Raw genomic sequence first — 14,210 nt, 5'->3', positions numbered from 1 at the left:
ATGATGTTGGTGTCATAGGTCTTAAGATCACTGTATTCCCAAACAAAAATATCAGCAAATTGTTTCATCGAGGTGCAATACTCGGAACTCTAGGCAGAAGACAAGTGAGTGGATAGATTTATGTACTTTGGATGGGCTGGACTCCCTACATTATGTTTATGAACAGCAGACTCATTTTCTTTTTTGGCAGGCTTATAAGGTACATCATTATGATCAAACAGCTTCTCTAGGGGCACCAATCCTTTGGGTATATGGTTACTAGGCAGCTGAACAATGCTGTCCTGACCAATCTCGTCCTTTAGCTTGGACTGGTTGCATTCTTCAATGGTTTCATTTTCTTGGTCGACGTGCATTTTAGAAAATTCATCAACGACTTGTAAAAACCTATTAATTTCATCATCATCTTCAAAAACTTTCCAGTGTTTGACATTGTCAGGCAGAGATGGTCTATATTTCATCTGAACTTCATAAGTCAATTTAGGAGGCAAAGGAGGAATAAACATGCTAGCAGACACAACAAGGGAATCAGCAAGCTAGTTCTTCATTCTAGGGATGTAAGAAATGTTGAAACTATTAAAAGAACCCTTGAGCTTCCATACCTCATCTCTGTATTCTTTCAGCCTTGGATGCTTTGCTTGGAAAGTTTTGTTCACCTGCTGAATGATAAGGTCTGCATCTCCAAACACCTTCATACCTTTGATGCTCATTTCTTTAGCAACGTTTAAGCCCAATATCAAGGATTCGTACTTTTCTATGTTATTTGTGACCTGAAAAGTTAATTTGAAAGATAAATGAATGCATTCCTGTGTGGGGGACACAAGGACTACACCTGCCCCTGCAGCTTTCTTAGAGAAAGCTCCATCAAAGAACATGTCCCAAATTTGTGGGCCTTCTTCCTCTGTGATCTGGCAAATCGGTTTCCTAAGCTGCATGGAGGCCAACTGGGATTCTTCAATCTGAAGAATACAGGCTCCAAAATTTGTGTCGACAGCATAAATGGGATGATTAGTGGGATTCCTTTCATCACTGATGATATAATCCAACTGAGCTTCTCTGTATAATCTCCTACTCTCACCTCCAAAAACTGGGACAGTAGCATAGGACAGATCATTTTGCAATGTTCCACCTAATCTCTTGATCCAGCCTCTGGAAAGCAACATGCCAAACTTGGGGGGTACATCTGCTACCACAATATCCATCATCATGCTCTTCATGGGCAGCTAAGACAAGGTGATGGCTAGGTCTTTGATTAATCCTAGACATTTCACTTTTCTAGAGTCAAAAGAAAACAGGTCATGATAAGGCTTGGTAATGTCAAGACCCAATTCATCCATGACAACCTTGGGCATTAGATTATGGCTGGCTCCAGTGTCCAGAAGGTAGTTATGAAGGATTTTGTCATGAATAGTCAGAGAGACATAGAATGATGGGGAGCTATCATCATAATTTTCAATCATTGGGCTGAGAACAATAGCTGGTTTGTCATCTTGCAGATTTACATAGTTAGTGGAGGCTTGGATGGCTTTAGGCTCAAGGGCCTCGAGGATAGATCTTTTGAAGGACTCATTAAAGTCTCATTCTTCACTAGTTCAATCAGAGGTATAGGTATTCTTAGCTTCTGGATTTCTGATTCAAAACTGAAAGGAGAAGGAGACTTGTCAGGGCCTCTTACCTCGTGAGCTGGAGCTTTGAGGATGATGGGATCAACTGTCGGTCGTTTCTGCTTATTAGCTTGCTGTATTGCAGGGACAACAGCTCTCTGAATAGGAGTTTCCTTAGCATTATTCATCTTTGACCTCAGATCATATCTGTGTTGATCATTAGTTTGCAGAACAGCTCCACCATCCCACTCTTGGCTGGTCTGGTCATTGAATAACGACTTTTCATAGGCAGCTGAGGTCAAAAAGGAGGCATTGTCTTTGTCTTCCAGACAATGGATCTCATCATCTTCTTCAAACTGCTCTTCTTCCATGACTACATTCTGGAAAGGGGTCTTCACCCTTTGGTCTTCATTGGCATCTTTGCTTCTTTGCAAAATCTGCAACTGCTCATTAGCTCTTCTATATGGATTTGGATTTCTAGGAGCAAAGGTATTAGGAACTCTTCCTTTCCTAGGGTGCTACTCAACTTTTAATTTGGAGATTTCAGAGGCTAATGACTCTATCATCCTGAAGATGATGAAGATTCGCCCCTCTGTCTCCTTCTATCAACATTCCCCTTGAGCTTCTCTGCAGCCATGATGTTTGATTCTATTTCCAAGGCTGCATCCTACATATCAGCCGAGTAGCACATCGTCTCTCCCTCAACAGTAGACAGAAGTCAGAATCAAAGGCGATGGCATAGGTGAGTTTAGCAGAGGTAGTGGTGGGTTTTACTTCAACTGGTATCTTGTTGTACATACGGTTAAACCTCTTATTAAAATCAGACAACAACTCACCATTTTCCCTCTTTAAGTTCGCAAACTCAGTGTGGTAGTAGAGTAGATCTTTCTTATCCCCCCAATGCTTTAGGAATACATCATCTAGAGCCTCAATATCTGCTATAGACCTTGGGGTCAGTTCTCTGAACCATTTTCTAGCCTCTCCATCTAGGCTTTGGACAAAGACTCTCATCCACACATCATCTTCACTAATGTCCAGGTTATCAGCATAGCTATAGAATGATTCAAGATGTTCCTCAGCTGTAACACCTTCAGTCCCAGTGAACTTAGGCATATACTTCTGATATTCTCCAGTAGGCATGGCATTCACAGGAGTGGGCAGTACTAAAGGTCCATACCTAGCCGCTATGATTCTTTCCATTTTGGTAGGTGCTTGTGGACCTGCCATAGCTGTGGTGGCTATAAGGGTACTGGAAGTCTGAATGACAGAGGGCTGAGGAGTGACTAATAGGACTAAAGGAGTATGATGGATAGGAGGAGAGGCTTTCTTTGGGCTTAGAACGGAAGGAGGACCTAAAGAATAAGGAGCTCTATGAATCTCTGAGATTTTTTCTTCACTGCTAGTATTAGATGCTATACTCTCAACATGTATTTGTTCTATTACAGGATTTTCTTGAAGAGATATAGAATATTGTTTAGAGCTACCTGAACCTGATGCTCCTTTTTGCAATGCCTTTCTTTCTTTGATGATTCTTTCAGGGTCAAGTACTGGGTCAGCTTGTGGCTTCTGAGGATTTCTCCGAGTATGCCTCACAAATTGAGCCAGAACTATGAAGTGGAGTCGCCAAGAGGTTCGTCCTCTAGTAGAGTCGCCAGATAGATGATTACAACCGAAAAAGTGCCTAGACTTTGTCTATCATCAAAGCTGGATCTGTGTCATCTCCCAGGGAAGCTAAGCTTCAGTCTCCTCTCCCCGGCAACGGCGCCAATTATGTTAGCACTCCAGGAAGCTCTCCTAGGTTGTAGCTCGGAGATGCCTGGTAACATATAAATCTTCAATATCGTTCTCGGAACTATTGGAATGGATGATGGTTTGGATCAAGTCAGATGACTGTTTCAACTCTGTTTTCACTCAAGACATGCATGAACACCCTCAGCTTTACAAGGATTTAGACCACTAATGCTCAATAGTTTATAGATTCAATGGATAGATGGAGAATACTGACTGTACCAACAGATGCATACATAAACACATATGAATGGCTAGCTACAGGAAGTAAATAAAGCTTGCAAATCTAATTTATCAACACAGAGATAAGATGACAGTTATCTGGCATTAGATACAGAAGAAAATGTGAATAACCTATTCAAGTGAAAGCTTAGGATAGAGAAGAAAATGGGAATTGAACATGTAACAGCAAAAGAAGCTTATATTGTTGGAATGAAGATGAGACGCTGAGAGGAGCAGAGTCTCCATAGTCTCCAATTAAATTAAACACGGAAACAAGAAACTGAGCAAGAAAGAAATACACAACACTGACACCGTTATTTTTGGACAAATGTCCCTGGAAAACCCAATGCGGGAAAGCCAGTGCAACACTAAGGGTTTGTATTATTAAGCAGTAGTTTTTTGAATACAATCTTTGGATGCCTTGTTGGTTATCCAATACAGAGAATCTGACTGACACAAGATTAGTGAAAAATACCTCATACTATCACTGGTGATCCAAGACTGATCCGACCACTGAATGGTGGGCCCCTAACAGCCTCTACGCAATTTTTGCGCAATCACTACGTTATTCTGCATCACTCCTTCTGGGGCTTGTGTCATTCCTTTTGGTTCATTATTTTGCTTATGGAACTTTGACTTCTGCTCTCCTAGACTCACACCTCGACTTCTGGCCCCAGAACTCGACTTCTCCAGCAAAATACGGATCTCCTCTTAGGCTCTACGCTGCTTCTACGTCAGCCTACGCTACCCAATGTAGCCTCTGCGTTGCCTCTTTTGGATCTATCTCTTCTTCCTCTTCGACGTATTCCCGGATCAGGAAATCTCCCTCCAGAACTATCCTTGCCCCTCACTGCAAGAAATCTCCTCGATCGATTCTCTAGCAACTGCTACGCTGCCCTCTCTAAGAAATTTGATCTCTTGATCTCTCTTCGATGTGTTTTCCAAATGCCCATCAAGCCTCCTCTTATGATCCTCTCGTTGATCAATCAACAACCCATATTAGATTCTAATCAATGGCTCAAATCATTTGGGCTTGATCTCTGTCTTCTTCTAGAAGTTCCACCCTCAGTTTGATTAATACCCTTTAATTATTTTATTTCCTAAGTTTAGACTTAGGCACCCATTAAAAATAATTAATTATTTTAATAAAACTGTCTTTGGGTGTAATTTCCCAAAACCATTTATGGGTATTGTGGAATGCATGTGTCCTCGCCTCCTTGCAAATTTTGAGGCTTATAACACATTGGATGCTACTAGAAATAAATAGTTTCCAGTTTCCCTTATGATGTAGTCAGGATGGAATTCCAAGGGTGGTGGCAGCGAATTTGCAGGAGCAAGATTACATCATCAGAGGGCTTGGAGTGCTTTGGAAGAGTTTTATGGGGTTCGATGGAGTTCTCTTGTTGTATTTGACCATCGGGGGCAGGTGCACATAGTTCATTTTTAGTTTTGTTTCATTCTGATGAATCCCATAAAATGGGGTTATTATTAGCATAATTTAATTAAAAACATTAAAGGTGTTGTGTGGAGGGGATTATTTGGAAAAACACCTTAGTGTAATAGCTCATTGGAACCAGAATGAAGGGCTCTATAGGATGGGATGGTGAGATGTTCTAAGCTATATCATTCTAAGCAGGAAACTAAATTGAATAACAACAATGTATTTGGTTGGGATTTTTCGAGTAAACACAAAATCCATAGGTTATATGCTATATTGTATTCAAATTTTTGCTACTAATATTTTTTGTGTAGAACTTTAGCACTACAATGACGAATTTATAGCTACGCAACATGTATAACAAGAACACCTCCACACAATTGACTCCATGTAAGACTCTGGTCTTGCACTTGAGTTGTTTGTGCATATTTAGGGACTCCTCCCGTGGTTGTTTAGGAGATGTTGAGCCTAAAGAGTGGGTGCTTGCTCTGAGTTGACAGTGGGTCCCTTATCTTAACTAGAGGTTTCCTAGATATTAATCCTATAAATTTTCAAGCTTAGGGCTATGAAATATAGAATGAAACAATAACAAAATATTAAAATATTTTGATCCTTAACAACCCAATATTCTTGACACTCTAATGTGAAAAGATACTAGAGAGTTCCGATCTTGGACTTAGTCTCATCAGCCAAGTTGATAGACCACAAAGTCAACTTGACTTTCAACTTGGCTCAAGGAGCGGGTTTCGCCCAGTTTGGCATGTTGATCCAAGTTGAAAACTAAGTCATTGAATCTGATTTGATTTGAGTCGATCCAAGTTGAAAATCGAGTCATTAAATCTGAGTTATCCAAGTCGGTCCAAGTCCAAGTCAAAACTTGAGTTGATAGGTAGTCGAGCCAAAGTCTGAATCCGAGTTTTAAAACTATGGTTTTGATAAGTTTTAATCATCTAGGGAAATTTTATCATGCATAAAACAGATCTGAAAACTATCTTTAACAATATTAACAACAACATTAAAATAACCATATTCAGTTATGGTGTTAAATCACTCAATATAATTTTCCTTTACTTATGTGAAATTAGCAAGACATATATAGCTATAGCTAAAAATGCATGAAGAACATTGATGGCTAAAAGTCAAATATGTACTTAGCACAAGTATTGGACACATAAAGGCATCATTAATGTATAAGATGAATTTGTTGTTCATACCATGGCTTTATCAAAAGGACAGTACAATCCACTAGCTCTCCAAAACTCTAGCTAGAGAGAATCAAGAAAAACCCTAGCTTAACAAAGAAGCTCCAACATGCAAGAATCACTCAAACAAGTCCTCCAAGGAAAATCATCTTCTACTCATTCTCTTCTTCACAAAATGCACTTAGTTTCATCCATATCTTTAAAACTGAAACCAAGTTTTGAACTGGCCCATCTATCTAACTAGTATTCTAACAAGAACCAAATTGCACTGGATTCAATGAGCCAAATTTGAAAAACATAAATAAAATCATATTTTTTAATCTTATTTTGTTAAGATTCCAAACCATTAGAAACAAAATATGTAAATTTTTCTTATCTATATACCATGTAAGAGGGAATATATCAAAATGGCACCAATTGCAATACATATCAACAAAAAAATACTTAATCATTGACACTCTAAATGGCCTCTAGAGACCAAAAACAATGCTACAAGCTATTGGGCCATTGCCCTACTACAAATCATTGATGAACATGTTCACTCATCAAAATCATCACTATATCACCTCTAGTAGAAATGGGATCATCAACAAGAGCTACACAAACATCATCTTGCTCAAAATCTTCAGAATCAGGTTCCTTAACCTTATACTATGGTAAAATTTGAAAAAGCCTAGCATGTCTAACGAATGTTTTGGTTTGAGTGAAGGGTTCATCTCCTAAACCTTATAATATGGTAGAAGAATATTAACATGCCTAACCAATTATTTTGGTTTGAGTGAAGGGTACATTTTTGTTAAGGCGATAACAGAGGAGTTCAACAATCAATAGCACAAAGATCAGAGGAGTTCAACAATCAATACCACCAACATCATGTTACATAAAAAGCTTCATACTCTTGTTTAAATGCCAATCTCACACCCTCATACATCATATAATTCAATGAAAAATTTGTAATCCTACCGATCCTAAAATCTTGAAAACTGTCAAGTCTGGTGAATTTTGAGTGGGATATGAAATTCTACTTTCTCCATATGAATTTTGATAAGGTTGGAACCAATCAAACATTTTGAAAAACTTTCCTTTTTATCCTTTAAGAATTTAACATTACCATTGATTGCCAACATTGTTAGGTTTGAGTTATGTTTTTTTTTTAGATTTAGGGTTTAGAGGGTTGGTTTTATAGTCGAGGGGTGTTGTTTTGGGAGGGAAATAGAAAAATCACTTGGTTTCTTCAAAACCATCTAACAAAACCACCATTGGGGGTCTCGAACTTCCCCCCACACATGTCAGATTTTATTAAATGGTTAGGGTTGGAATTGGTCAATTATGGCTGGTTTGTATTGGTTAGGTAACAAATTGGTGTTGGACTCCTCCCACACATGTGAGATCTGATCAGTTTATTAGGGCCTATTTGTATCGATTAGGTACCTAATTGGTACAAACCAACCCTTCAACTAGGCTTTTGTACCGCTTCATTATGTCGGCCTATCTGATTAATGAATTTGATTAGTTACCGGTTTAGACTGGACAACTTTTAAAATGATTTTTTTTTTTTTTTATCTCAAATCCATATTATCAATTATTCAAGTGATGAAACCCTAACCCTAAACTTCAAGATGCTCCAAGAATATCAAGGAAATCTTATAACTTCTAAGAGAGTGACCAATTACAAATGGAGATAAAAAATAGAGAAGATGGCATGGCTAATTCACTCCTCTTAGTCACATCTTTATATAAGAGTGAAATAAGAAGCACAAAATGATATGAATGAGAAGTGTTCTCTCCTTCCTCTATATATATATGGGAGGTAATGAAGGCCAACAATACAATGTGGGCCTAAGTCCTTACAAGAAACTGAAATAAAGACTTGTAGGCCTACACAAGTGAAGTATTTTGGTTCAAGGGTCCACGTGTAATGCTCAAGGTGATGTCATATGCAATAAGATCTCCAAAATGATGTAGCTACACAAGGTGTGTCCAAACACCCCTTTTTTACAAGCCCACACAGATTCCATCACTCCTTCTAAACCATGTAGTCCAATTTGTCCACTCCCCTTACACAAACATTGTTGTAACCCAAGCATCCCCAAGTGTACTCAAAGTCTCCATACAAAAATCCAAGCTACCCCATGTTGTCTAGGGCCTAATTCCCTCCTCTAAGATGCACAACACTCCTCCTCCTAAGTAGGTCATTCTCCAAGCAAGTGAACCTCTCCATTTGGCCATCACGAAGAACATCCCTTAAGTTGTCAAGAGAACACTAATTCCCTAGGAAAGAGTGCAATGAAATCATCCAACTAAGGTCCAAGAATCACTAAACATGTTGTCTCTAGTGTGCAAATTGATCAAAGACCATCGCCCATGCACCAATCCATGTCAATCCATATGGTTGTGGAAAATAGACCATGTTTGCAAATCTCATGAAGCACCCCCAACCACCGTTGCAAAAAGTGGGAGTGTTTTTTAGAAATGAAGCGCTAGGAGTATCATGTGTTTTTCAGAAGTGAAGCGCTCAGAGTGTCATTTTCCAAAAGTTATTGGAAGTGAAGCATCCCAAAAGCGCCTCTCTCTCTCTCTACACACACACACACACATTGCATTTATAATTAAAAAATCATCTAGAATGCCACATTAGTTGTAGAATATATGAAACCATGAATTTTCGTACATAAATCAAGATTTAATTGGCATCCACAGTACATTAACAATTAATTATTTGCGCATCAACCATCTATATTCTAGAAATTACAAACAAACATCAAAATTTTAAGCATATAATAGGAAGTCGACCATTAAATCATTGAAATAACTTATCTGGAAACTATCAACATGACCAAATAGTAATGTTTATAATACAAGGCATCTACACACTGAAGTAGAAACACCTAAAATATGAATTCAAAACACTAATATATCATCTATGACATAAAGTAGTGAATCTAGATACTATTCTCTCCTCCTTAAACCACCGTGATGGGAAGCATGCTAGAAGAATTCTTGAACTGTGTCAAACTATATGTTGGAATGTGGTCCCACATGTTAGATTGTGTGTCAAACCATCACTATTAAAGAATAGAAAGTTTGGTTTTGAATTTTGGGTTATGGATTACGTGGTGCTTAGGTAGCGGTCTTTTTCAGAGCAAGTTTTTGGCCTCTAAACTGGGTTGGTGATTTGGATTGGATCATTAGATTGCTTATAATCCATATTGATGTTTTGAGAGAGGAAAAATTGGAGGAATCAACGCTCAGAACCATTTTTACTAGTGGGACCCAATTTAGCAAATTGGGGTTTGAAACCTTTCGGGAGTGTTTTGATGCATAAACCGACATGTTTTGGGGGTAAAACGTTGTCACTTTAGTGAAACACATTTTTTTCCTATTCTACGCACAAATACCTTTCCAACGACGCAATCTCGTCAATCAGAGTCCATATGTGAAAGTTATGTCACTCATAAGTTGACCTTCTTGTTTCCACCACCATAATTCAGGAGGATGCCACGCCATCCCCCATTATTCATGAGAAATGGGCTAGCCACGTGATTATGATGAAGAAGACTCTAGAAGAGTCTATATTGTAACTCTAGTTAAGAGTTGAGGTAGTCAAACCTAACTAATAGTAGGTTATCGAGCTGTGTTATAAACGGGACACTAGGAGGAGAAGGGGTTCCATTCTTTCGAGTGCATTTGTTCCATAGATGAGCAAAAATAATCGAGAGGGATACGAGATAAAACACATAGAAAGGATTTGTGCACTGTAGTATCCCACAAGCCATAGACCATACTTCTTTGTACTCGCAAACATTTTCTATTCAGAGAGAGAGTAGAGTGGCATCACCTTCCTGCTGGGTTTTTCTCCCGAAAGGGTTCCCCAGGTCATATCCCCTGTCAATGCATGTGTGATCTTTTATTTCATTGTTCTCTATTTTCTGCATAATTTTAATTCGCATGCATACATTATTAACAATAATCTACATATCCATAACACTAAATATAAGTAACCTTGTAATAGTGTAGATTTTGGATTTTTAAATATAATTTTATGGAATCTATTATGACGAGTTGTCCAGTGGAATCTCCATGACAGTTTACAGATCAATTGGGGGGGTGTGTTCTTGCAACGCTGCCCCCATCATTGGCGTAAAAACTTTTTGGGTAACCTAAAAGCCAACAATAACCCTTGGTTACGGTACTCATCCTTTGAAATCTACCACAAAACATATTAAAAACCCTAAAACCTTTTCGTTTTGCTAATAAGGAACTTGCTATAGTCTATAAAAGATAGATTGGCAATCCTAATATGGAATTCCCCACTTGTGTTGGAAATGAATCAACCTAAAGAGATGGAATCAAGATGATAGAGGGTGGTGCTTCTACTTTACCCTAAGTTTTCATCTTTTTGTTGGGCTTGAATATCTTTGAAGTCTAGATTTGCGATGCAACAAAATTCATGTTTGTTATGGGTTCTTGCCAAACTTATTGCTTAAGCTGCATTGGAAGAGTTACTCATTTAATATCTGCTCCTGTTTCATGGGTAAAATACAACACAATGGCCCATTAAATCATCTTTTTTTCCTAGTTCTCTTAGGTTTGCGACTTATCATGTAGGTTTGACCACATGGAGTAGGTTATTTGGGGAAATCTCTTTAGTAGCCACAACCTTTTCCCCTTATTCTATTGCCTTCATTGGCCTCAACTAATTTCCTTTGTAACAGATTATGAAACTTCATTATCTCTAGACCTTGACTGCATCTTCCATACAATTTTTCAGATAGAGGAAATCATAAAGTAGACATCTTGTAGGACATTAAAAAGTATTTAGTGCATTTTCTTGGAAGCGTGCAGAAATCCACAATGCTTATGTTAATTCCCTTGCTGATCTTAAACTAAGAAATGTGAACAACAATACAACATCATCTATCCTTTAGTTGATAGTTCCTACTTTAACCCTTGATGTACTCCATGTGTACTAAGATCGACCCACCATAAATACCACGAAAGTCCAATCTATCCGTCCATTTCACCATTTGTAAATGGAGTATAACTATTTCAATATATATGAGCTTTGAGATGTAATTAGATCTTGATAAGACCTGTTTATTTAACCAATTGTTAACAAGTATTTTACTCCATATAAACCTTATTTAACCCTCTTTTATGCTATTCTAAGTCACATGACATGAGGACACGAGACACGGAGGACACGTAAATACGTGGTATTCAATACGACACGCAGCGACCTGGAAACAGGACACGGGGGACACGTTTTATATATATTTAATAAAAATATATATATATATATATATATATATATATATACCGAAATATAGTTTTTTATCCATATTAAATTGCAGGTTGCAGCTTATCTAATCAAATTAAAATATAATTAGTATAGCTTAGCTTATATTGCGTATAGTATCTTTGTTGTACAAATTTGGGCAAAATAACATTCAATACAATGCGTTGGTACCAAATCTTACAGAGTGCCTTCACATTGAAATTTCCATTGTCTACAGACTACAACATTTTCTATGGTAGTTTTCATTTGATAAGTAACATGGTATTATACTATTAAGTTTTCATTTTTCGATATCTGACTTTAATAAGTAACATGGTATTAATACGTAGGAAATTTGAAAGGATTTCTTCGACCTTTACCGCTGTTTTTGTAGGAATACAGTGAATGATTTCACCTGACACTCTCATGGAACTGAGACTTTGTAACTGCCTTAACACGTGGGTACTGGGTACTTATTTGACATTTAGACGCTATATATCGATGGTTAAAACCCTAAAAGGCTATACAGGAACCAGAATCGAAAGTTTCCACTGCTGGAAAAATATGTTGTATCTGTTGATCACTGCTAATATCTCGCCCTCTTACTGGATCATTGACATTTGTACGCTAGATTTGAGAATTCGGTGGTCAGTTGAACACACAGGGTTTAAATTTGCGACACAAATTTGGCGCCTTTTTTTATGTATCTCTCTGTGGTATTTATCCCACACGGATGACGGGCAATGGGCATTGATATCTTTAAGTTTATATTCTTCGATTGTGGATACAGTAAACAAGTCTTGGTGGAAACATATGGCCTCATGGTATCCTTCCTTGGTACTTCGAAGGAGGTGAACAGTTGGGATTTTGCAGGAATTAATCCGTCAACAGCAGCTAGACACTCTTAACAAAGACTTAATAAAAAATGACACAAATTACTGTATAAGTTTAACGCTTACTGGTTTAAGTTTTAAGTTTAACGCTCCACACGACAGAACACCCGCAGCTCGCTCCACACGACAGAACACTCCAAAGTCCAAACAAACGATAATAGGCCGGAATTAACCTTATAACTTATAACTTATAAACCACTTTTTTATAAATACGTATTCAATAAGCGAAATACGTTAGGGCATCGTTTTTCATTCACCAAATACGCGTATTCTAAATGTAAAGACACGATTCGAAAACGGACAATACGCGTTTTCTAAAAATATGACACGACTAGAAAACGTAGAATACGTATTCTATTTTTAGAATACGTTAAAAACCGTATTGGACACGTATTTTGGACGTTTTCGTGTCCAATACGCAAAATACGGGACACGGGCCCCTAGGGGACGTGTCCTGTGACTTAGATGCTATTTAACTCTATATTCAAAGAATACTACACCTAAAATTATAAATAGTTTTGAGATTTAATAATTTGTTAACCATTATTTCACTCCATTTAAACCTTATTTAACTCTACATTACCCTATTTATCTCATTATATGGACCAGGTCCATTTCATTTTCCACTGAGTATGTGTTTGGATGTTTATAAATTATTATCAAAATATGGATTTTAATGAATGAAACATCAACATTGGTGATAGCATATTATCTACTATATTTTTTAAGCATTGAGAATGGTTATAAAAAACATTTATATCTCCCTGTCCGTGTAATGACTTCCTACTCTTTGACTGAAGTCATTGTTATTTCAACTTATTAGTTGCTTTATTTAATCTTATCACTTTCAATGTACTTTGATGATGCGTCTTAGATTTATATATTTCAATCAGACCATTAAAGTTACTGTTCTCTTTTGACGACAGGCTGAAATTCGATATTATTCAGCCATCTTAGGCGATAATATGGAGAAATTGATTGTGAGGTGCTGACGTTAAAATTTATGACAAAATGATGTCATAGCATTCTGGCAATTATGACTTACTAGATGCTATTTAACAAAGTGTGTGGTATTTTCAATTTGTAATATTTTTGAAGACATCGAATGGTACCTTAAATCACATCATTGACAATGATTTCTTATCATTCTAATTATTGTTTGTTAATGAGTATTTAGTGGTTAGTTAACAATCCCATGGAAGATGCATATAATTATTGTATTTCTTGTGAAATTATTGCAAAATAAAGTGCTCGAGTAACACTATTGTTTTCATATAACATTCAACAATTTTCCTTTTAGTAGCTATAATATATTCTAGTTTATTGTGTTATTTGCTGGCTTAATATTCAAAGCTAAATTAATAGAGTCTATTGAGTCTATTGTTACGTGTAACTGAGTGGATAATAAAAGTTTTATTATTTTGTGTATTTTTACAATAATAATTACATTTTTTAAGTACGCAAATTAAAGTATGAAGTTTTGATAGGTGGATGTTAATGTAATATATATTATGAATGAAGTTTTGATATGTGGATGTTGATGTAATATATATTGTGAATGTATTATTAATGTGATGCATTTAATAAATAAACATACTTTGCGTATATTGAATGACATATGTGACATAATTTGTAGCATGAAATTGTTATATGATTATGTATACAGATGTGTTTTTTTGTAAGTTAATCTATAGGTTGACAAGTTAGATGATAGAAAAATCACAATAGCATTGAGATAATGTTGATATATTGGACATTAAAATGGTATTTGTATGATATTAGGACTAT

General features: G+C 36.9%; 1 protein-coding gene across 1 annotated transcript in view; it reads left to right on the top strand.

Annotated features, from left to right (window-relative positions):
• The window catches only part of LOC149186540 (protein fluG-like), a 323,927-nt gene extending 310,353 nt beyond the window's left edge, over positions 1–13,574 (top strand). Inside the window, exon 18 of the mRNA XM_089412631.1 lies at positions 13,349–13,574. Coding sequence (XP_089268757.1) covers positions 13,349–13,414 — 66 coding nt within the window. The 3' untranslated portion in view covers positions 13,415–13,574. The remainder of the gene's footprint in view (positions 1–13,348) is intronic.
• The last annotated feature ends 636 nt before the right edge of the window (positions 13,575–14,210 follow it).

This window comes from Pinus tabuliformis, chromosome 3_1 (assembly GCF_031772625.1).
Source record: "Pinus tabuliformis cultivar Carrire ecotype Pingquan chromosome 3_1, CPIR1, whole genome shotgun sequence".
Classification (NCBI taxonomy): Eukaryota; Viridiplantae; Streptophyta; class Pinopsida; order Pinales; family Pinaceae; genus Pinus; species Pinus tabuliformis.
Note: the sequence above shows the minus strand (reverse complement) of the source record. Positions and strands in the feature narration are given on the sequence as shown.